The sequence below is a fragment of the Trichomycterus rosablanca genome, chromosome 8, assembly GCF_030014385.1.
Source record: "Trichomycterus rosablanca isolate fTriRos1 chromosome 8, fTriRos1.hap1, whole genome shotgun sequence".
NCBI lineage: Eukaryota > Metazoa > Chordata > Actinopteri > Siluriformes > Trichomycteridae > Trichomycterus > Trichomycterus rosablanca.
In genome coordinates, this window is record NC_085995.1 from 16,177,486 (window position 1) to 16,203,081 (window position 25,596).

Below are 25,596 nucleotides of genomic sequence, written 5' to 3' on the forward strand. Positions count from 1 at the left end.
TGTGTGCTCATTGTTTACTGCAGAGTCAGTTCATGCAATTTTATTCATGTTTGGATGTTTATTGGCCGACAACAAGAAATACTATAATACAAGATATATAAAGAAATGACGTGTCGGGCGATTATCCAGTAAAAACTAACACGACCACGTACAACATCCAGTACAGAAATCACTCCCCATAATGTTTGTTTTTTACAGATAGAGCAAATATATGCACATCACATATACAAACACACAAGTCAGAACAACAGGAGACGCACCATTACGTTATTATTACTTTCTCAACACTTGCATGATTTACACTGTTTATATATGAAGTTAGGGCTGGACGATATGGCTAAAATTTATATCACAATATAACTCCTAATTTCGGTCGATACGATATAATTCCGATATCGATATGAATAATACAAATGTCAGAAAAACTGCCAAGAACACCAACATTGGAAGGCTGTACCTGCAAACATCTGAAAAATTTTTGTGCAAAGTCTATAAAATCTCACCCTTTAAAACTACATAATATTTTAGAAATAATAATAATAATAATAATAATGGTACAAATAAATTAGCTCTCACCTTTTATTTGTATTCAGCATTTGTATACAAACAAAAACACGACATCATTCTCAAATAAACATAAGCTTTGACCATATATAACATAATATATTAACATATGTCTTAACCAGAGGTGGAAAGAGTACTAAAATATTGTACTTAGGTAAAAGTACTATTACTTTACTTAAGTACGAGTAAAATTACTAGTCTAAAAATCTACTCAAGTAAAAAGTAACTCATTTAAAATGTACTCAGAGTAAACATTACTTAGTTACTTTTTTAACAGCAGGGGGGGTCTCTTCTGTGTAATACAAACAGGACAAGTGGATATAAATCTCACAATATTTGTCTTTAATTAAAATATAATAGAAAAAAACATGTTGACACAACATTTAAAACATTTAGGGATGTGTAATGTGTCATTTTAGTCCCATAAAACTTTTTCAAACTGTATAACCACAAGTGATGTGTCATAGAATGATTCGAATCTATTGAACGGCCCTTTAAAATGAAATAAAGGAACCGACTCGCGCTTCTGGGAGTAGTTATATATATACGGCTCTTTAAAAGGAACCGAGCAAAAAGATCTGACTCCCCATATCAGAATTCACTGCAGCAGTTTCCCAGACGCAATTTTTTTTTGTGTTTTTTTGTTATTTAAAATGTAGCGAATTACAATTCTTAATACAAAACATACTTAAGTAAAATTACAGGCTGTAAAATCTACTTTAAAAAGTACAAATACACAAAAAAACTACTCAATTACAGTAACGCGAGTAAATGTACTTAGTTACTTTCTACCTCTGGTCTTAACCAACTTTAATCCACAACATGGACTGATAATTTTTTGTATGTAAACATTTTGAAACAAAAGTGCTCAACCAGGATAAAAAATATAAAAAGTGCTTAAGAGTTGCTGCAGAATTTGCTACAGCAGGTGTTGTGCTTAAAGAATACAGAAAAAAAGAGTCTAGTTTTTCCTCTCTTATCAACTATTTCGTCTGCTTCTTTTTCAACTGTGGATGCTCGTTCACTCACAGCTGTTGAACTTATTTTGCCGCTAATATCCACCGTGTTGTAGGTAGAGTAGCGTAATAAGAGCGGTAATGCTGAGCACTGGCTTCGTGCCTGTGGCGTACGTCATTACGCACTGTGGCGTACGTCATCACGCACTGACGTAATGTATATTGATCGAATTTGATAAAAAATCATATCACCGTTATTGAAACATTTTCTATCTCGATATATATCGATATTGAATTATTGTCCAGCACTATATGAAGTAAATACGTACATGTCAGCATGTGCATGAGCTTGTATGTTTAACGAATAACGACTTGTTTTCTTGTTTTTCAGCGTTGGGATTTGAAGTGAAAAACGAATGACCCGGTGACGAATGGTACACGGAGCTGGAACCTTTTATCTGGACTTGTTTTTGGCATTCTCTACAGAATACATTATTCTGCTGCTCATCTGACACTTTGAATCCAAACCATCTCCAAATAATTGAGTCATTATTTTTCTTTTTACTAAGCAGCTCCTCTTCGATAGCTTCTGTCATGTCTTTATCCGTCCCCATGCTATTGCTGCATGCAGGACTTACTGGTGAAGCGGTGGGCAGGGGCGAGTTGTGTTTAGTGAGGGAGAGAGGTGGGGCAAGGTGAACATGTGCAGAGACAAACTGGGAGAAGAGAAAGATCAACATCTATATCGATATAAGCAATATTGTCTTATTTTATATCGCATATGAAAATATATCGATATTTTATAAAATCTCGATATATCGCCCAGCCCTAATTCAGACTCAAAAAAAGTTGATTTGTTGGGACACAAAAACAAAAAAAGGGTTTTATTTAAAAGTAGGGCACAAGTATTAACAAAATTTTTTAAGTGGATATTTAAAGAAATTGGGGTGTGGTCTGAAATGACAACAGCATCATATTTACATGCCAACACAAGTGTCTTTTGTCAATCAGGAAGTAATTAAAATTAATTAATTAATTAAAAAGTGTGGTCAACCTGGGTAAAAAGATTAATATTCCCTTTTGGAAGGATTTAAAAAACGACATACATATAAAATGGCAAAATCCCACATAAAGGAGTGAATTACTTTTGCGGGTTTTGAGGTTGCTCGTGCATCTAGGAGGAGCAATCAGAGTGAGGGTCGAGCCAGCAATTGAAATCCCCTCCCATTAATAGATAGTGTGCAGACAAATCAGAAAGTGTTGAAAAAAAGCATGTAAAAATGGCATCATCATCCCAGTTAGGGGCGTACACATTGGCTAAAACCACTTGAGTATTAAATAAATCTCGACAGAATCTGCCACTGGGATCAGATATCACCTTTGGCTGTAAAAAGGAGACAAATTTATGTAAAAAGATAGCTTCTCCTCTTGATCTACACAGAGAAGGAGAATGAAAGATCCCCTCTTCAACTGTAGGTGGTCCGCAGCTTTAAGATGGGTTTTTTGTTAAAAGAAGACATGAGCTCCCAGACGACGGAGATAATTCAACACCCTGCTACGTTTTTCTGGATCATTAAGCCCCCTAAAGTTGAAGTTAATAAATTTAATGTCACCCCCTGTGGTTGGTGCTGTTAGGTTGTCTAAGTCATGGCTAGAATTTAAGAGGGTTATATCGAATCAGACTAATGGACTAATGGTCCCTGTCTTTTGTGAAGATAAAAAAAAAATATATATATATATATATCCGCCAAAGAGAAAAACATTTACAAAAAAGTGGATTTTATCCCTAATGGAACAACACACTGATATAGATTTTGGTTTGTGGTGTGTCATTGATTGAACTGGGACTCGCCTATGGATGATATTATGTCAGATCAGGATAGAGGCACCTACCATTGAGCATTGTGAGAGCAGGCCATATGCGTTGAACATAGTATAGCCTTTAAAGCTAAGTCACTGAATTCAGATTTAAAGGTTTGGTGTCTGTCATTATGCGAGCAATATTAAAACATTCTTTTTTGTTCTCTCTCTCTTAGTTTCCTGGTATTCTTTACTGTTCCTGCTTTTTTTACTGTTCCTGGTATTCTTTACTGTTCCTGCCAAGTATTCCCTTGTGGATTGAAAAGGGTGATAGTCTTGTTAGTGAAACACTGTGTGTTTCAGATTTCAATAGGATAAAATTTGGTCAGTTGTCATTCAAGGCAAAGCACATTTCTATGTTCCCATAGTTAAGGTCATGTTTCTTTCAGTTGTCCATATTGAGGGGTGTACTTTTCTATCACCTCTACTCCCCCAACAAGGGGATGCGCAGAGCTGCTGACCTCTTATGGATGAGCACCACGACTATAGTGAGGATATACATAACCAGTTCATAGACTTTCAGGGCATTTCTTGACCAGCCGGCTGATAAAAGCAGGCTTCTCCGACCTTCTCTCTATGCAAAGTAGGAGCCAAAGTTCTGTGTTGGGTCCCGGCAACCACAGCTTGGCATTTTTCTCAAGTACCTGCATCTCTTTCTTCGGAGACACAGGTCGCACTTCATGGCAAACAAGTGCCACATTTGTTTGCCTATTATGAACAGCATGAGAAAGTCAGGGACCTATTTTACCCCAGGGTCGCCATGGGCCAAAATATTATTAAAAACAAACAAGCAGTTGTTGGTAGCTAAATTCATTGGAAATAAATGGAGATTTTTAAACAGTTTTCTACTTGTTTTCTAGAATTTTCCTGAGGTTTATTGTAGTACTGATGCAGTACCAGTATTAACCATTGTTATTTTGGTGAAAACACTATACTAGACATAATTCATTCTACTCTGCTATTAAGAAACAGAACTAGTGTGGCTTAACTTTTTAGCATGTATTAAAACAACAACCAAGGAACAGTAAGCCTTACATGTCATACTCATCTGCTGTCATTATCAATGTAAAGAAAAATATTGTACTAACAAAGCTACACAGTGTGAGAGAAAAATATTAATACATACATACATAAAGTATTAATACATAATCAAGTACTATGTACTTAGAAAATGTAGATTTGCTTGGGGCATGATTGCCAGTAGTCATATTCCAAGAATACTGCTACAGTAGAATGTTACTGGATGTAAACATGATGTACGTGATAAGGGGTGCGTCAATTGCATTGTATGACCCCCAAAACCCAGTTCAAGCTGGTTTAGACCAGTTCCTATGTTCTAGCTAAGAAACTCTGTTAACAGTGGAATCTTCCACTGTCCTACAAGGTCAACAACAAGATATTTAAGGATGTTAGTTTTTTCAAATGTTATCGCATTCACAGAGCCTCTGTGTGAGACTCTGTTGATGTGACCCTTCTCTGTAGACAAGATTAAAACTCTTTTCTATGCACAATCCAGTCTCTGAGCTATATCATTAGAAGGTTTTCCACCACAAATAATAAGTAAAAGTTTGGTAAACAATTGATATTATTTGTCCACTGTTTTAGCATTTAACATTACAAAAGCTTGCATTAGTTTTAAGCACAAATACACACACCACAGTCTTATAACAAAAACAAAAAATGTTACTCACCCTCGTGTGCCATTGTCACCGTGTCCTCTTTAGAACTGTTGTTGTAGATAAGCACAGCAGAGGCATTAAAGGCTGCAGCCTTTAAAATCTTCTCTTTAAAAGTGCACTTTCCTCGCTGAAGCAGAGCAATCCAGTGCGTGGTCTTTGGAGGAATTACAAAACGTGTGTAAGGACAGCAGCCCTGCATGTCCACCACTATAATAAAAAAAAGCAGTGATTGTAAGGGTTTATAAAATAATAACACACAGTTAAGCTTAAGCTCTGTACAATTTTGGATTAGCAGTACTGTCTAAAATCCATATTATACTAAAAAAATACTGAATTATAAGACTTTTACTAATTGTTCTCTTTCCAAAACGTGGCACTTAATAGCAAAGAGCACAGGATTAACTTATTAACTGTATTATAGCTAAATAAACTTAAAGCCATGTAAGGTCAACAAATTATTACAATGTGTTGTAAAGTAAAAGCAATGGTCTACAGTAAGTAATATGGTAGTAAATATATGTGAAAACATGACGTAATGATAAACAACAAGACATAATGACCACACAACATACAATAAAAAAGGTTATATTTGCATAGTACACACTAAAAATAATAAAGAACATACAACACCTACAGTGTATCACAAAAGTGAGTACACCCCTCACATTTCTGCAGATATTTAAGTATATCTTTTCATGGGACAACACTGACAAAATGACACTTTGACACAATGAAAAGTAGTCTGTGTGCAGCTTATATAACAGTGTACATTTATTCTTCCCTCAAAATAACTCAATATACAGCCATTAATGTCTAAACCACCGGCAACAAAAGTGAGTACACCCCTTAGTGAAAGTTCCTGAAGTGTCAATATTTTGTGTGGCCACCATTATTTCCCAGAACTGCCTTAACTCTCCTGGGCATGGAGTTTACCAGAGCTTCACAGGTTGCCACTGGAATGCTTTTCCACTCCTCCATGACGACATCACGGAGCTGGCGGATATTCGAGACTTTGCGCTCCTCCACCTTCCTCTTGAGGATGCCCCAAAGATGTTCTATTGGGTTTAGGTCTGGAGACATGCTTGGCCAGTCCATCACCTTTACCCTCAGCCTCTTCAATAAAGCAGTGGTCGTCTTAGAGGTGTGTTTGGGGTCATTATCATACTGGAACACTGCCCTGCGACCCAGTTTCCGGAGGGAGGGGATCATGCTCTGCTTCAGTATTTCACAGTACATATTGGAGTTCATGTGTCCCTCAATGAAATGTAACTCCCCAACACCTGCTGCACTCATGCAGCCCCAGACCATGGCATTCCCACCACCATGCTTGACTGTAGGCATGACACACTTATCTTTGTACTCCTCACCTGATTGCCACCACACATGCTTGAGACCATCTGAACCAAACAAATTAATCTTGGTCTCATCAGACTATAGGACATGGTTCCAGTAATCCATGTCCTTTGTTGACATGTCTTTAGCAAACTGTTCGCGGGCTTTCTTGTCTAGAGACTTCAGAAGAGGCTTCCTTCTGGGGTGACAGCCATGCAGACCAATTTGATGTAGTGTGCGGCGTATGGTCTGAGCACTGACAGGCTGACCCCCCACCTTTTCAATCTCTGCAGCAATGCTGACAGCACTCCTGCGCCTATCTTTCAAAGACAGCAGTTGGATGTGACGCTGAGCACGTGCACTCAGCTTCTTTGGATGACCAACGCGAGGTCTGTTCTGAGTGGACCCTGCTCTTTTAAAACGCTGGATGATCTTGGCCACTGTGCTGCAGCTCAGTTTCAGGGTGTTGGCCATCTTCTTGTAGCGCAACAATTCGTCTTTTAAGATCCTCAGAGAGTTCTTTGCCATGAGGTGCCATGTTGGAACTTTCAGTGACCAGTATGAGAGAGTGTGAGAGCTGTACTACTAAATTGAACACACCTGCTCCCTATGCACACCTGAGACCTAGTAACACTAACGAGTCACATGACTTTTGGAGGGAAAATTACAAGCAGTGCTCAATTTGGACATTTAGGGGTGTAGTCTCTTAGGGGTGTACTCACTTTTGTTGCCGGTGGTTTAGACATTAATGGCTGTATATTGAGTTATTTTGAGGGAAGAATAAATTTACACTGTTATATAAGCTGCACACAGACTACTTTTCATTGTGTCAAAGTGTCATGTTGTCAGTGTTGTCCCATGAAAAGATATACTTAAATATCTGCAGAAATGTGAGGGGTGTACTCACTTTTGTGATACACTGTATGCATGTGTAAACTGTGCTAGTTTACACATGCATAGGTGTTGTATGTTCTTTATTGTTTTCTTTATGCATAGGTGTATGTTCTTTATATATCTGTAAAGCTGTAAAATACAGCTCTGTAAGGCTGCATTTACAACCCCAAATCAACCCCAAATCAGAAAAAGTTGGGACAGCATGGAAAATGCAAATATAAAAAAAAACACAGTTTCTTACATTTAATTGCAGACAAGATGAACCTTAGATATTTCATGTTTTGTCTGTTCAACTTAATTTAATTTATTAATAAACATCCATTCCTGCATTTTAGGCCTGCAAAACATTAAAGCATTTACCACTTTGTAATGTTGCCATTCCTTTTCACCACACTTAAAAGACGTTTTGGCACCGAGGATACCAAGCAATTTAGTGTTTCAGCTTTTATTTTGTCCCATTCTTCCTGCAAACACGTCTTAAGATGTACAACAGTACGGGGTTGTTGTCACATTTTTCGTTTCTAAATTCTCCACACATTCTCTATTGGGGACAGGTCAGGACTGCAGGCAGGCCAGTCCAGTACCTGTAGTACTCTCTTCTTCCGCAGCCATGCCTTTGTAATGTGTGCAGCATGTGGTTTTGCATTGTATTTTTGAAAAATGCATGTTTGTTCCTGGAAAATATAATGTCTTGAAGGCAGCATATGTTGCTCTAAGATCTCAATGTACTTTTGTGCATTAATGCTGGCATCACAGAAGTGTAAATGACCTTTGCCAAGGGCACTGACACAGCCCCATACCATGACAGACCCTGGCTTTTGGACTTGTTGCTGATAACAGTCTGGATGATCCATTTCGTCTTTGGTCTGGAGCACACAGCATCCATTTTTTTCCAAAAAAGGAACCTGGAATGCTGATTCATCTGACCACAAAACATGTTTTCCACTGTGTGATGGTTCATCCTGGATGCCTCCAAGCCCAGAGAAGTCGGTGTTGCTTCTGGACATGGTTGACATAAGGCTTCTTTTTTGCACAGTAAAGTTTTAATTGGTATTTGTATATTGTAGTGCCTGACAAAGATTTGCCAAAGTAATCCCTTGCCCATGTGGTTATATCAGCTATTGTCGAGTGGCGGTTCTTGATGCAGTGCCGTCCGAGGGATCCAAAATCACGACCGTTCAGCTTAAGCTTGCGGCCTTGGCCTTTAAGCACTGAAATTCCTCCCAATTCCTTGAATGGTTTAATGATATTATGCACTGTAGGGGGAGAAATATGCAAATCCCTTCCAATCTTTCTTTGAGGTACATTGTTTTTAAACATTTCAATCATTTTCTCACGCATTTGTTGACAAACTGGAGATCCTCTGGCCATCTTTGCTCATCAAAGACTCAGCCTTTCCTGGATGCTGCTTTTGTACTAAACCATGATTACAATCACCTGTTGTCATCTAGGGATGCACCGATCCAACTTTTTCAGTTCCGATACTGATCCGATACATATACTTTGCATATCGGCCGATACCCGATACCGATCCGATACCATTGTTGAATTAATAAACTGTATACTTTATTATGTGGGAAAGACTTAAGGCATCAGGATTGACTTAAACATTACTAAGTTTGCAAAACAAAATATAATTAACACAGATATAAATGTACTGAACTGCTATTTATTTGTCAATAAAATAATAAACAGGCATCTTAATATTTCAGTGTTATTTTCACTCAACGGGTAAGCATCCGACGCTGCCTTGGTGACCAAAGCAATCCCAGCATTCATTGCGGGTCGGGTGCGCTTTTCTTACAGAAAAATAAACATAGCTGACGGGGCGGAGAAACGAATGGAGTTATTATCAAACGTAAATAAAATATTACTGATTTTTAACTTGTATAAACTTGTACCGAGTGTTTTTATTTGCAAGTTCGAGCTTGTCAGAAAATGTAACCGTTATCGGTACATGAAGGGAAATGTTATATTGACGTTAGCGTTAGCGCTGTGCTACCTCAGTTCATTGTTTTTAATGGCAAGATGCTAAATGCTAAACCCGATGGAATCGCTGTGTAAGTAGCGCGTTCGAATGACTTATAAGTTGATGACTTATTAGAATACTCTCTACTGAGGCAGCCGCTTATGTAGACAGTAAGACAGCAAGGCAGCTACTTAGGTTTTCAAACACACCCAAAATGTGGCTGCTGACAATGAGAAAAACAGTAGTAGCTTAAATAACTTTTTCAAATAAACTTATCCGTAAATATTTAGTGCAAACAGTAATTCAAAATAAAATATAGCAGCTAAACATGAGTAATAAACATGTTGCCATCGAACTTGTTAGCATAGCAAGCGTGAAATACCTCCATGCAGCTGACTCTTTGGCTCGCTCCATGTTGCTCTTTTTGTTTGTGTTATACGCCATACGTCAGCAGCGTGTCCTGTATGGGCTTAGCATGCGTCGCAAACGAACTAAAGTGAACGTATCGGACCCATGGATCGGCCTGATTATCCGATACATCTCATTTTGGTAATATCGGGACCGATATCCGATCTTAATATCGTATCGGTGCATCCCTATTGTCATCACCTGTTCGGAATCAAATCATTATTTTCACCTCATTTCTAGCCCTAAATTGCCCCTGTCCCAACATTTTTGGAATGTGTTGAAGGCCTGAAGTGCAGGAATGGAGGTTTATTAACAAATTAACAAATGGGGGGGGGGTGAGGGGTAGGCGGTTGGAGCTCACTGATTGGTTGTGGAGGTGCTCACTAAGGTGATAACACAAAAACTAGTTGCGTTTTACGTCATCCTATGACGAGAAGGAGGCTGTTTGAAGCCTTAGATGCCTTAATAAGCTGTAGTTCAGTATCTTAACATTTCAAGAACGAGTGAGCATCGGAAGTGTCCTTGGCTTAAAACATGGCTGACGGTGCGGAGAAATGGAATTATTTTCAAACGTAAATAAATGATTATTGATGATTATTGAACTTGTATAAACTTGCACGTGTTTTTATTTGCAAAATCGAGCTTGTGAGTTGACATGCTTGCACACTGTGCTATCCCATCCCATTGGTTTGAATGGCAAAATGCTAACTGTTAGCTTAGTATAAGACAGCCCCGATATTAATATCAATGATGAACGATCATAAACATTTTGCTACCTTGCCTTAAATGTATGCATAATTCAAACAACACTTCAATGAGAAAAAATATTTATTTTAAAAGGAAACTACAGGAAAGAGTTAAGTTTCATAAAAATCCTCTCTTGTGCAGAGATGTGTTTGTGCCTGTGTTTGTTTCTGCTTTAAAACATACACGCCATGAACCAATCAGATTTAACATCATTAAACGAGTTTTTTCTCAATTATTTGTCATAATACTACTAGCGCTCTCTTTATCTCTGTGTGTGTGTGTGTGTGTGTGTGTCGCTCCCCGTGATAACTGCGCAGTTCTAATCGGCTGTATTTCACCCACTCCGCTTCGCATCAGTAGACGGAATTAATCAGTCATTATGAAATAAAAATATATGTAAAGAGCTCCCTAGCTTTTCGAACACACCCTATATAACAGCTCCCAGAGGCGCGACTCGGGTTCCTTTAGTTCATTTCAAAGAGCCGTTCAAGAGAATCGGATCGTTCGCGAACGACCCATCACTAACAGACAGACACGCCCCCTCTCCCTACGCGCCTACGCGGTAATACCGTATACCGCTGTATTTTTTGAAGACGGTATGACGGTATGAAAATCGGCAATATCGCCCAACCCTAATGTATACTGTTCTTATTGACAGAATTACCAATCCTTCTATTTAGTGCACTTAAAGATTTGTCTAGAGAATTGTCTATCACACTATGAGTGTGTGTTGGTTGATAATAGTGTGCACCTTGCTAAGTCAAAAAAAAATGTTTTACAGTCATTCAGTACACATACACACACTGTATAAACAAATACACTTTAGCTTTAATATTGTTTTAATCTATATAAGAGATACAAAGAACAAAACCATGGTCAAAAACCAAGTAGGTCTCTCACAAATAGACACAAGCACAGATTTAATGCTGATTTGATCTGCAACCAGCCTGTAATTTCTGCAACAGAAAAATACAAACTCCATTTCCAGGAAAAGTTGGGACATGTTTCCAATAAAACGATCCTCTTGACCCTTTATTTAACTGATAAAAGTACAACGAAATGACTAAATGTTTTGGCTGACCAGCTTGATCATATTTTATGTTAATATATTAAGTGTATATATAAAATCTACACACCCATGTTAAAATGCCAGGTTTTTGTGATGTAAAAATGTAATCAAGATTAGGAATTTCAGATTTATTTCTACCTTTAATGGTCAAATGCAAAATGTCTACCTTTTACAAAGATTGCCTGAATAAGTGAATCAAATCATCAAATGAATTGCCTGATCAAATGAATGCTGTCATAAATTCAGTTTAGTACAGTTTAGTGCAGCCACATTATTGTAAGTTTTTTTTATTTTTATATGTGCTTTTAAAAATAAAGGTGTTAATATTTTATTTTTATTAATTAACAGAATGCAAAGTAAATAAACAAAAGATAAATCTAAATCAAATTATGACCACATTTTGTCTTCAAAGCAGTATCAATTCTTCTACATACACACAGTTTTTTAAGGAACTTGGCAGGAAGGATGTTCCATACATCTTGTAGATGTTTGGTTCTACGTCTTGTAGAACTTGCATTTTGTATTCTTGATCAAATGCTTCTGTCTCTTCATGTATTCCAAGACAGAGATGATGTTAGGATTAGGGCTCTGTGGGGACCATAACATTACTTCCAGGACTCCTTGTTCTTCTTATGCTGAAAACAGTTCTTAATGACATGTTATTTACTGATGTCCATATACTTATGGTATTAGGCCTAGTATTTCCCCACTTTGCACAGCTTATGCTGTGTGTGCCAGATATTGTTGTTGAGGCCGCTTGCCTTGGTTTCTGATCACATTCAAGCCTGCACTTTGCCTTCCCAACTTGTGTAAAAGTAAAATGTCATGACCTGTCTGACTCTAATATAGCCAAATGTGTTGTAATATGTTGTCATGGCTCTATGCTCTGGGTTATTGTTGAGTTGGGTTGAGTTTGTGTGCTCTTAATTCCCTTAATTCTTATCAGTCTCCCTGTCTCTGCTGTTGAAAAGCACCTCATAGCATGATGCTGCCATCACCATGTTTTCCAGTAAAAATATTATCAGCCAGTTGATGTGTACTACCAGCTTTTTGCCAGACATACCTCTTGCTGTTCTGCTTAAAAAGTTCAATTTTTGTCTTAGAGATGGTTGTCTATCCAAAAGGTTCTTTCCTCTCTTTATGGGACTTTCATTAAGGCCCATCTGTGTTCCTGGAAACTCTCAAAGCCTTAGATATCGTTTTATATACTTGACCTGATCTATGCCTTAAAACAATTTGATTGCAAAACCGACTGCCTTTCACACACACACATGGAACAACTTGAGTGTGAACTGTAAAAGAGGTAATAAATGTTGCATGTGAGGGAATGCATGATAGCATCAGCAATGCTGCAGAAGCAGTGATGGTTTCATTCACTATCAAACCGGAAGTGTACAACCTTACAGCACAATTACTTCAATACTGCAAGAGGAACAACTTCTCACAACCTCACTACTACCATGCTGCTGTAGTACCAGTCAGAGAAAAAAGCAGATGCGTGGGGAGACAGGAATACAGAAGTTGTAACAATACATATTTAAAATTTGATACAGAGTATAAATACAATACATCAATTAATCAAATACACCTAATGCAAACCTGTAATATGCACTATAAGCATAAATGCATGTATAATGTATTTAAAACACATCTACATATAATGTTTCAATACTTTACAAATCACCTTTTACACCCTTGCTCAATCAGTACAGCCTACATTTTTTATTTTTAACAAATTCCAAATATTTAAAATTTATTTTAAATGTCATTAAAACTATTAAAATGTTCCACTGTAAAATACGAAGTATGTTAAATAATTTTCAACTGTTCAAGGACAAATGTGTCCTCTAGTGATTAAAATGATGACATGGCATTTCACACTCTCTAAACGTCACTGCATTAATGTTAAATAAAGGATTAAACTGTTCTTACATGTTAACCCTTTATTAGATGAAGTTTAAGTTTTTTGTATCATTTATTAAACCAGTATTCTGTTCCCATATAAAGCATTTTACAAGATTTTGAAGCATGTCTGTAAAAGTTTGTGTGTAGTGGGGCACACTGCATCTCGCCACTTGGGCGCAAGGTTTAAGCCTAAAGTAAAAATGAACCCAGGATGCTTTTTCAAGGTAGAACAACACTGTCAAAAATGCCTTAAACAAAAAAGTTAAAGTTAAAAGTAAAAAAAAACAAAGTAATAAATAAAAGCCACAAAACATCATGGTTTCAGGAGAAAAGCAGAGGAGCTGGCAAATCTTTAAGGAAGAAACCATAATAAATAGAAAACACCTAAATCAACGCACACTTACATCAACCACAATACATAAACAAAATACCTGAACTCAGTAATTAGGTTTGTTTGGTTATTAGGATTTTCACATCATGTTTTACACTTTAATTACATTCATGACAGGAACGGTAGTACCTCATTACACAAGGTTCATCAGTTTACACAAGGTTATATCGAACACAGTCATGGACAATATAGTATCTCCAATTCACCTCACTTGCATGTCTTTGGACTGTGGGAGGAAACCAGAGCACCCGGAGGAAACCCACACGGACATGGGGAGAACATGCAAACCCCACACAGAAAGGACCCGGACCACCCCACCTGGGGATCAAACCCAGGACCTTCTTGCTGTGAGGCAACAGTGCTACCCACTTAGCCACCATGCTACCCACTTAGCTCCCAGTAATTAGGAGGTATGTCGATATACCTATTATGTAACTAATCTCTCATTAATTAGTCAGAAATAAAATGACAAGCATTAGAAGAAACTTAAATTCATATGTATATGTACTTTTCACACAGCCTGACAATCAATCTGTACTGCAATGGGAATCAACTGATGGAATAGTTGGTTTAGATTGACACTTTAGACTGACAGGGAAAAAAAACTATTTAGAAATGCAATTTAATCAACATGCACTTGTACTAAATACACTTGCTGGATTAACGTGACACAATTGTGCACACACTTTTTCTTTCTCTCTCTCTCTATATATATATCCCTTTTGAGACGTGAGGATTTAATGGTCCATTAAGTGTGAAATGTAGCAGTACGCCCTACTAAATACTACAAAATAAGAAAATAGCAACAAAGCATTAACATGGTGCCCCATCTTTCATTTGTAACTCCTGCAGCTAACATGAAGTGAGAAAGCACACTTTATTCTTAATAGACCATTGAGTGCAACATTGTGTAGTGCAAATATGTACCAAAGGAAGAGTTCAAGAATTAAATGTACACATTCTCCCATAACACTAATTTACTGGATTAGCCAAGAAATATCTGGGGTCTAAAGATTTGTATAGGAACTTTAAGGCTTATTTTTCTTAAAGTAAGAAAAGCTTTCAGCCTTCAGTTCTGCATAAAAAATTTTTTTTTTTTACTAATTTCTTTATACTGTTTAGACTCACAGTGAGTTTGGACACAGGCAGGAATACACCCTAAACAAGGCACCAATCAATCACAAATCACAGCATACTAAAATTACATCAAAATGTACATTTTTTTCTGTTTTCACTAAAAGAAAGAAAGTGGTAACATTCGAGGAGCACAGTAAATACAGAGGTGGTGATTTAAAAAAGTCATAATACATGTCATAGTCATGCCTTCAGGACCACTAAGCTTAGCTCCTCCCTTATATTCACTGCTGAATATTGACCGGTTACAAACACCAGCAATGCATGTCATCCCTGCTAAACAGCTAGCATATCTGAACACATTTTCTACTATGGAAAACTACTAAAAATCCAACAGAACAAGGCAAAGCTGAATCTGGAAGCTAAGATAGCAGAGGCTCTCCAAGGGTAAGGTGGGTGCTACACAGCAACATGGGTTACGAAGATCCTTGGTTTGTCAAATCACAGTCTGTATCTGTCCAAAGTAGGAGTGCTAAGCATTCTAAGCTTGCAATTGTGGAAAGTCTAGGCTTCTGTGAGACTGTCAACACATTCTTACATGGTATGTTCTCCCCTTCAGAAGCTACTTTGCTTAACTTAATTGATTCAGGATGTATCCGTAAGGTACAAGGTGTACCCTAATTACATGGTGAGTTGCCTCTTCAAGCAAAGGTAGCTGGTGACTGCAACCCTTACAGATCCAAGAGTCACACAGCAAAAAAGCACTAGCTACATCTAAACGGTGACCAGTGGACCTTACTGGAGGAACTGGAGCAAGTTCTTAAGTCCTTTGAACATGCAACTGCTTTAAGTGAAGAGCCTTGTCACTGCCTCTGCTTTACCTTCACTGGTAAAGGTTCTGCCGAAGTCCACACAAGAACTTTTCTGAGTCTGCTTCTGTCAGCTCTTTTCAAATTGCTGCAGCAATTGAAGGTACAAGTCAAAGTTCAGACTGTTATGCCTAACTGTTCTTATAGCCTCCTCAACAAAGGACAGATGGAGACCAATGCACTAAGAGAGAGAGCAACAGAGATTGTGTGTATGTGCTTGGGTGTGTGTTAGTGATTTGACTGGTCGCGCTTGTTGTTGCTACACTCATACTCCGACATCTCAGTATGTCTTGCAGATATCTCACTATGAATATCAACTCATTATGCAAAACTTAACCCCAGGAAGACAGAGCTGATATATATTCTTGGAGATCAGTCTCTAACCCAAGACCTGGTCATCTCTCCTAATAATTCCCAGATAAAGCCATCTGATAATGTACAAAACCTTAGTGTTGTCCCAGACAGCCAGCTGCTCATGCAGCTAACATGACAAGATTATGCCAGTTTCTGCTATATTCAACCATTTCTCTCTATAGAAGCCACTCAGATTCTTGTCCAATCACTTGTCCAATTATGTCTTTAGTTATATATCTTGTTTGTAGTACATTCAATAATATATTCACCTGTATATCTTGTTCATACCACTGCCTGTATCCTGTAAATAATGTACAGTATATCGTAGATACCGTTTATCCTGCACTTCTGGTTAGATGCTAAACTGCATTTCGTTGCCTTGTACTTGTACATGTGTAATGACAATAAAATTGAATCTAATCTAATCTAATCATCTCGAGGCTAGACCACTGCAACTCCCTTCTGGCAGGTGCTCCCAAGTCCACCTGGTTTTCAATAAACCTAAACATTGCCACATCACCCTACTGCTGCTCTCTTCTCACTGGCTTTTTGTAGCTGCCTTCTTTCAGTTTAAAACGAAGCTTGCCTACAAAGCCAAAAATAGACCAGCCCCAAGCTAACTCACAGAACCCTGATCTGTACCATGCAACCTTTAAGCTACAAGTCTTGCTCATAATGATACTCCACCCGCAACTCAAAAAGGACATCAAGGCAATTCTCTGAACTAGCACCCAAGTGGTGGAAACATCGGAGTCTCTCACCATGTTCAAAAGACGACTAAAAACCCACCTCTTTATTATGCACTAAAGTTAAGCACTAACATGCACTTACTAATTACAGTCAAGCCAGAAAGTCTGCACACCCCTTTCACCTTCTCCACGTTTTATTACATTACAGACTCATTTTATAATAGATTGAGTTCATTTTTTGTCACAAAGTTTTACAAAGGTTTTTAGACATTTGTGCTAATTTATTAAAAATGAAAATGTGAAATATCATATGTACACAAGTGTGCACACCCTTTGATATGACACCCAAAAGTGAGCTGAGGTGCATTTGTTTTCACGGATACTGCTTGACTAGCACTCTCTTGGTTTAAATACCATCTGACTGACTGCTTTCAATTTGTCCATGTAAAGTTAAATCAAAAGTCAAAGTGAACTTTATTGTCATTCAGACTATACAACAAGAAGTGCACAGCTGAACAAGATTGCAAAAAGCTCCAGTGTGCAAATAATATATAAACTACAAAACTATGGTGTTTCACAGGGTCAAAAATTGGGATCTCTATTATTCACACTCTACATGCTACCATTAGAAAAAAATAATTCATAAACATGGCATCAACTTCCACTGTTATGCAAACGACACACAGTTGTATATATCAGCCAAACCCAACAAGGTCAACAGTTGGTAAGATTGAGGATTGTGTAAACAAAATAAAAGACTAAAACAAAACAAAATAAAATATTCAAATAAAACAGTATTACTTCTTGGATCCAAGGCCACAAGGAACCAGTTCTAATCTGGTGTTAAATCTTAATGTATTCTATGTGACCCCCAGCTCAGCTGTAAAAACAAAAAACTTGGGTGTCACAATGGATTCAGGCCTTTCCTTTAATGCACACATGTAGTACTAATATTACTAGAGTTGATTTCTTCTGTTTGTATACTATTGCTAAAATAGGAAATATACTTTCTGTTAATGATGCTGAAAAATTTATCCATGTCTTTTTAACTTTAGGGTTAGATTAATGCATTGCCATTCTCAGTGTATGCTCTGGTAAATCCATGAACAAGCTCCTGTTGGCTTAAAATACAGCAGCTTAAGTGTTAACTAAACCTAGAAAGTTTGATTATATTCTTTCAACTCTGCACTGGCTGACCATTAAATTCCACATTAATTACACAATGCTTTTACTAGCATATAAAGCAGACTGAAAACATACCTATTTACTCAGGCTTTTAATTAGCCTTTCAAAACCAGGGATGTGTAGCTCTGTTCCTGGGGGCCTGGGGTCTGAGCAGTCTGGTGCACTCATGTTATCACAATTGCTGGCCCGGTTATGATATGTTGGCTATGTTCCAACCTTTAGGACCAGGACTGGTTACCCCAACTATAGACTAAGGCACAGAACTTAAGGGTTCAAAGTTATAGAGATTTGTGGTGATCAGGGATGTTGGGTTTCTGTCATTCTGCCTCTCTCATGCGATCACTCGTTTGTTGACGATGGAGAAGGTGGGCGCTGATGTCCCCTGAGAGCCCTTATAGCTGTTTTACCTCCTAGTTCTTCCTTTTTCTGTAATAATAACGGGTGCTGGAGTCTCATGCTATTCGCTGCAAAATTGTCATCTTACTATTCATAATTGTGTTCATATCACATTTTAACTACATCTTCTGTTTTAAGGTGCCTCTGACCATAAACGGCAAGCCTGCAAGTTTGAGGCTGCCATGCCAACAATGCTGCTCCTGCTTAATGTGATGAGAATTTACTGTGTCTGCAGTTATAATGTCCAGAACAATTAACCTTTACATTTTACATTTACCTTTGCCAGAGACTGGACTGAAAGATTGTCACCATAATCATCATCAGTGTCTGTTTTACCACCACTTTATCTTGATCAGAGTGGGTCTGATTAATTGGACAAATAGCATAAAAAAGCCTGGACAGGTAGCCAGTCCATCATAGGGCAGACACACAAAGACAATCACACTTTTTTGGAGCTCCAGTTGGCCTGACTGCATGTCTGTGGACTTCTAAAAGGAAACTCCAGGAGCACCAGAAGAAAACTCACACATACACCTTTTCCACCAAAAAAAACATGGTTCTAGAACCGGTTCTGTTCAGGTTTCTCTGAACCTTGGTGTTCTGTAGAGAACCGACGCGCGTTTCCACCAGTTTTTGAGAACCAAGCCTCCGTCATCATCGGTGGGCGTTACTTACTAAGAGTTTAGAGAAGTAATAACATGGCGGAGTGTGTGGATCATGTGCGAGCATTTGTGCTGCTGTTACAGATGTTTGTTTTTATGTAAAAAGCAGCGATCTAACAATCGGTGATAAGAAGACGTGACGTGTTTGTATCAGTTGTTGTTTTCTTTAGTTCACTGATGTGAAAAGCGTTTTGCGCTTCGCTTTCACCGCGACTCTCGGCGCAAATAGCGGATTTACTCAGCGCTCGACTCGAGCGATAAAACATCATTAAAGTTCCACAACATGAACATTTATCTGTGTTTGTCTCAGTTGTTGTTTTCTTTACTTTATTGACATGAGAAGCATTTTACGCTTCGTTTTCACCGCGACTCTCGGCGCAGATAGCCGGTTTACTCATCGCTCGACTTGAGCGATAAAACATCATTAAAGTTCCACAACACGAACAAACATCTGTGTGAAATAACCATCAAATCCACTCTAAAATACCACATGTATCTGTGTTTAACTGGATTTACATCACGTGTGGTGTTGATGCAGCTCGGGGAGTTGAAAAAGCTTCATGCTTTATTATTCATGTTAACGTGTTTCGTTCTGTCCGGGTCATTTTTACCACGTAATATCACACAGTTCACCTTTTTAAATGCACTTTGAAAATGTCAGCTGCAAACTGGCTAAACATTTAGTCAGGTGAAGTTTCAAAGATAAAAATGCAGCGATAAGCTCCATACGAGACTCCAGCGGACGGCATGGTTGCTAACGCGCTGTGCTGTACAACATGACATGCCCACTGACGGACGTCAGTATTCTGTGGTGCCAGATTGGCCCGCTAGTTCACTGTCTGGAACCTCTTTTTTCCGGTGGAAACACGCGGAACCGGTTCAAAATCAAGTTCGGGAACCGGAACGGGCTCCGTGCCACGTCGGTGGAAAAGGGGTAACAGACACAGGGAGAATATGGCTGCCCGATCAGAGAATCAAACCCAGGCCCTTTTTTGCTGTGAAGCGAGAGTGCTACCCACTGCACCACTGTGCCGGCCCAGACTAAAAGATGGCCTGGACTGAACTCAAATTTTTTATGCTTTTTGCTTGTTATAACTTTAATTAGACATTGTTTAATTTTACATGTGTGGACTGTTTCATTTAATTCTAATTTATTTAAATTATCATCTTGGCCACCAAAGAGAGATGGGTCTCTGTTGACTCTGGTACCTGTCAGAGTTTCTTCCTTGTAGTTTTAGATAAGAGCATTGTGATCTTAGCTTGCTTAACAGCAGGCTTTTGGTCATAGAATCGGTCAAGTTGCTTTCAATGTGTATTATAAAAAGCTCTATATAAATAAATGTGACTATCTGCTTATAAGATTAAATTGTCTTCAGCATTACCACTTAATATATCAGCTTACTTCTACAGTTTTAGCAAATTTCCTATTTAAATTAGCTACAGCTGGTTTAAGGTATTTGGATATTTTTCTGACACCAGATCTTAATATTCTGTGCCCTAAAAATAATTTAAATGTTTTAAATTGTCGACTCTGTTAATAATAACTCTATTAATAATTTTATACAAATACACTATATGAAGTATTCACTCCCCCATCCAGATCATTGAATTCAGGTGTTCCAATGGCACCTAGGCATGCAGACTGCTTCTACAAACATTAGTGAAAGAATGGGTCACTCTCAGGAGCTTAGTGAATTCCAGCATGGTACCGTGATAGGATGCCACCTGTGCAACAAGTCCAGTTGTAAAATTTCCTCGCTACTAAATATTCCACAGTCATCTGTCAGTGGTATTATAACAAAGTGGAAGCTTTCTGCAGAATCAGTCGCTACAGACCTTCAAACTTCATGTGGCCTTCAGATTAGCTCAAAAAACAGTGCGTAGAGAGCTTCATGGAATTCATGGCCAAGCAACTGCATCCAAGCCTTACATCACCAAGCGCAATGCAAAGCGTCGGATGCAGTGGTGTAAAGCACATCGCCACTGGACTCAATAGCAGTGGAGTTCTCTGGAGTGATGAATCTTGCTTCTCCGTCTGGCAATCTGATGGATGAGTCTGGCGGTTGCCAGGAGAATGGTACTTGTCTGACTGCATTGTGCCAAGTGTAAAGTTGGTGGAGGGGGGATTATAGTGTGGGGTTGTTTTTCAGGAGTTGGGCTCGGCCCCTTAGTTCCAGTGAAAGGAACTCTTAATGCCTCAGCATACCAAGAGATTTTGGACAATTTCATGCTCCCAACTTTGTGGGAATAGTTTGGGGATGGCCCCTTCCTGTTCCAACATGACTGCGCACCTGTTCACAAAGCAAGGTCCATAAAGACATGGATGAGCAAGTTTGGTGTGGAAGTACTTGACTTGTCCTGACCTCAACCCAACAGAACACCTTTGGGATGAATTAGAGCGGAGACTGCGAGCCAGGCCTTCTCGTCCAACATCAGTGTCTGACCTCACAAATGCGTTCTGAAAGAATGGTCAAAAATTCCCATAAACACACTCCTAAACCCTGTGGAAAGCCTTCCCAGAAGAGTTGAAGCTGTTATAGCTGCAAAGGGTGGCGCGACATCAAATTAAACCCTATGGATTAAGAATGGGATGTCAATCAAGTGCATGTGCATGTGAAGGCAGACGGGCGAATACTTTTGGCAATATAGTGTAATTGTCAGCACATAACTAGCTGATATTAATCTTACGGTTACAGCCTTATTTTAAAGTTTAGGTTTAACATAACATATTTGTCCACCTGGCATTGTGTGAAACTAATAAGCATTTTTCCTGTATGCCAAAGCTCTTTACCAGCATTTGGATTTATTTGAGTGCCAGAAACCACATGATGCCCTCCTTCAAAAAAGAGATGCTCTTATGTCACACTAAAATCATATGCCTCTTTCCACTGTCCAAATTACACAGTGACAGCTAGAGGGTCAACTTTATATATTAGCTAACTAACAACACCCCTCCACCCCAACCTGGACCTTTTGGTGTGTGTGTGTGTGTAATTTAAACCATGCTAGATGCAGGGCAGATAACTGGATGACTAGGTGGTTTCCTTCTGATTGGCCAACCCAACACAACCCGTTTAGCTAATGCCCAGAGACGTGGAGAGAGATGAAATTAAGTGAATGTAGTTGAGGAGTAGTGGTGAGTCACTGGCACTATAGGTTTGGCACTGTCTTCTCAGCCCTTCTCCCTCTTATAGTGGATAAACAGAAAGAAGGAATTAAATGCAGATGACAGGAAATTATTATTCAGAAACGACAATGGTAAACTGTAAATCATTATTAATCTAATTTGCAGTTCTTCCCTCAGCTCTCACATACAGTGTATCACAAAAGTGAGTACACCCCTCACATTTCTGCAAATATTTTATTATATCTTTTCATGGGAAAACACTATAGACATGAAACTTGGATATAACTTAGAGTAGTCAGTGTACAACTTGTATAGCAGTGTAGATTTACTATCTTCTGAAAATAACTCAACACACAGCCATTAATGTGTAAATGGCTGGCAACATAAGTGAGTACACCCCACAGTGAACATGTCCAAATTGTGCCCAAAGTGTCAATATTTTGTGTGACCACCATTATTATCCAGCACTGCCTTAACCGTCCTGGGCATGGAATTCACCAGAGCTGCACAGGTTGCTACTGGAATCCTCTTCCACTCCTCCATGATGACATCACGGAGCTGGTGGATGTTAGACACCTTGAACTCCTTCACCTTCCACTTGAGGATGCGCCACAGGTGCTCAATTGGGTTTAGTCCATCACCTTTACCTTCAGCTTCCTCAGCAAGGCAGTTGTCATCTTGGAGGTTGTGTTTGGGGTCGTTATCCTGTTGGAAAACTGCCATGAGGCCCAGTTTTCGAAGGGAGGGGATCATGCTCTGTTTCAGAATGTCACAGTACATGTTGGAATTCATGTTTCCCTCAATTAACTGCAGCTCCCCAGTGCCAGCAACACTCATGCAGCCCAAGACCATGATGCTACCACCACCATGCTTGACTGTAGGCAAGATACAGTTGTCTTGGTACTTCTCACCAGGGCGCCGCCACACATGCTGGACACCATCTGAGCCAAACAAGTTTATCTTGGTCTCGTCAGACCACAGGGCATTCCAGTAATCCATGTTCTTGGACTGCTTGTCTTCAGCAAACTGTTTGCGGGCTTTCTTGTGCGTCAGCTTCCTTCTGGGATGACGACAATGCAGGCCGAGTTGATGCAGTGTGCGGCGTATGGTCTGAGCACTGACAGGCTGACCTCCCACGTCTTCAACCTCTGCAGCAATGCTGGCAGCACTCATGTGTCTATTTTTTAAAGCCAACCTCTGGATATGACGCCGAACACGTGGACTCAACTTCTTTGGTCAACCCTGGCGAAGCCTGTTCCGAGTGGAACCTGTCCTGGAAAACCGCTGTATGACCTTGGCCACCATGCTGTAGCTCAGTTTCAGGGTGTTAGCAATCTTCTTATAGCCCAGGCCATCTTTGTGGAGAGCAACAATTCTATTTCTCACATCCTCAGAGAGTTCTTTGCCATGAGGTGCCATGTTGAATATCCAGTGGCCAGTATGAGAGAATTGTACCCAAAACACCAAATTTAACAGCCCTGCTCCCCATTTACACCTGGGACCTTGACACATGACACCAGGGAGGGACAACGACACATTTGGGCACAATTTGGACATGTTCACTGTGGGGTGTACTCACTTATGTTGCCAGCTATTTAGACATTAATGGCTGTGTGTTGAGTTATTTTCAGAAGACAGTAAATCTACACTGCTATACAAGCTGTATACTGACTACTCTAAGTTATATCCAAGTTTCATGTCTATAGTGTTGTCCCATGAAAAGATATAATGAAATATTTGCAGAAATGTGAGGGGTGTACTCACTTTTGTGATACACTGTATATGTTACACCATAAAGAAATCATGAGACAGTCACCCACATTTGAAAACAGAAGAAATGCTGTCTGCCATTTCTGTCTCTCATCAATAACCACCACTAGCTTTACGGCAGATAAAGCCAAACCAACATTCTTTAGAAAACATATTCCTTGGAGTCATCAAGAGGTTTCTGGCAAACATGAAGCAATGTGTTTCATTTTTAGCATAATCTAGTAACTGATTGCCTTTAGCCAAAACTTAAATACATTGTTGTTGTAAAAAAAGTTCTATTATGCCAACATTTTGTTTGTGTTGTTTGACTAATCCAAACATAAAATATTTTATTTAGCCACTCAGGTGGCGCAGCGGTAAACACGCTAGCGCACCAGAGCTTGGATTTTGAATACATCGTATCGAATCTCAGCTCTGCCATCCGGCTGGGCTGAGCGGCCACATAAACAACGATTTTTAAGTCGGATAGGAACTCCTCGTAACTGATGCACTACGACCTCTGCTGGCTGATTGATGGCGCCTGCACAGAGGCTGGGAAAGAGTGCGGATCGGGGTGTGTCTCTCCGTACACAAGGCTGATTTGCATATATGCACTCGCCTAGTGTGGGTGACAAAATTCATACGGCTGCTGCCGACATGTCAGACAGTGAGTGGACACAGTATTTAAAAACTCCAGCAGCGCTGCTGTGTCAGATCCACTCATACCAGCACAACACACACTAACACACCACCACCATGTCATTGTCACTGCAGTAGGGCTGGGCGATTTTCACGATTAATTCGGTTAATCAGAATGAACGTTTTCACCCGATGTTAGAATGTGACAATCGCGATTGTTTACATACTTTATATTTTTACTAAAATACCAACATGACACGAGGCAGAAACTGACGCTCGCGGAATATAAATCAGGGAAAGTTTAATATAAAAAGGCAAAAACAGTGTACAAAACCAGGTCAGAGTCCAAAACCAGAGGATAAACTAAAACAGTAAACGGAAGACAACAAGGGTTATACACGGTAACGGTTAGATTCAGAAATAAGGAGCGTAAACACGATCGGTAAAACGAGACACAAACAGAAGAGTTTAATTAAGATTCACTGAATCGAACACCGCTGAACTGAATCAAAACTCCGGCGCCGATGAGCGCGATCAGGATTGGCTGACCGGGGACATGTGACGGTCCGTGGAAACATGGGAGTTGTAGTCTATATAGTTAGAAGCAGAACGTGCCCCCTCCATCCACCCCCCAATCACAAGAGGACAAAATCAAAGCTGAGCTGAGTGATTACTTCACCCCCCCCTCCCCCAGTATAGATGCTGATACAGACTCACTCAGTGGTGGAAACAGCACAGCACAGACTCGTGTTTCTTTTAAGAAACCTGTAAAGAACTTTTTTTTAGTCCTTTTCCTAATGTAAGGTTTTGCTGCACATTATTTTTTTAAAAAAGAGTTGTTTGTGAGCTATTCTTATAAAGCATATAGATAATTCAGATTTCCATTTTGTTTTTAATTATTGTGATCGTTATTGTTATAAATTTTTAGATCCTTAAAAGGATAATTATAGGTGGTGGTGGTACTATTTTTGCACTTCTGCAGTCATTTTAATTTACAATGCAAAAAAAAGTAATCTGAGTCTTATTTCAATTGCATTATACAAGAACAAAAAAAATCGAAATCGTAATCGACAATCGG

The 25,596-nt window shown here is 39.1% G+C and overlaps 1 protein-coding gene across 3 annotated transcripts in view; it reads right to left on the bottom strand.

Annotated features, from left to right (window-relative positions):
• The window catches only part of rnf130 (ring finger protein 130), a 125,886-nt gene that overhangs the window by 77,926 nt on the left and 22,364 nt on the right, over positions 1-25,596 (bottom strand). For all 3 annotated transcript variants that reach the window (XR_010013496.1, XM_063000527.1, XM_063000526.1), the window contains exon 3: positions 5,072-5,266. Coding sequence is in view for 2 of the 3 variants with exons in the window: in XM_063000527.1 (XP_062856597.1) it covers positions 5,072-5,266 (195 nt within the window). In the remaining variant the exon portion in view is untranslated. The remainder of the gene's footprint in view (positions 1-5,071; positions 5,267-25,596) is intronic.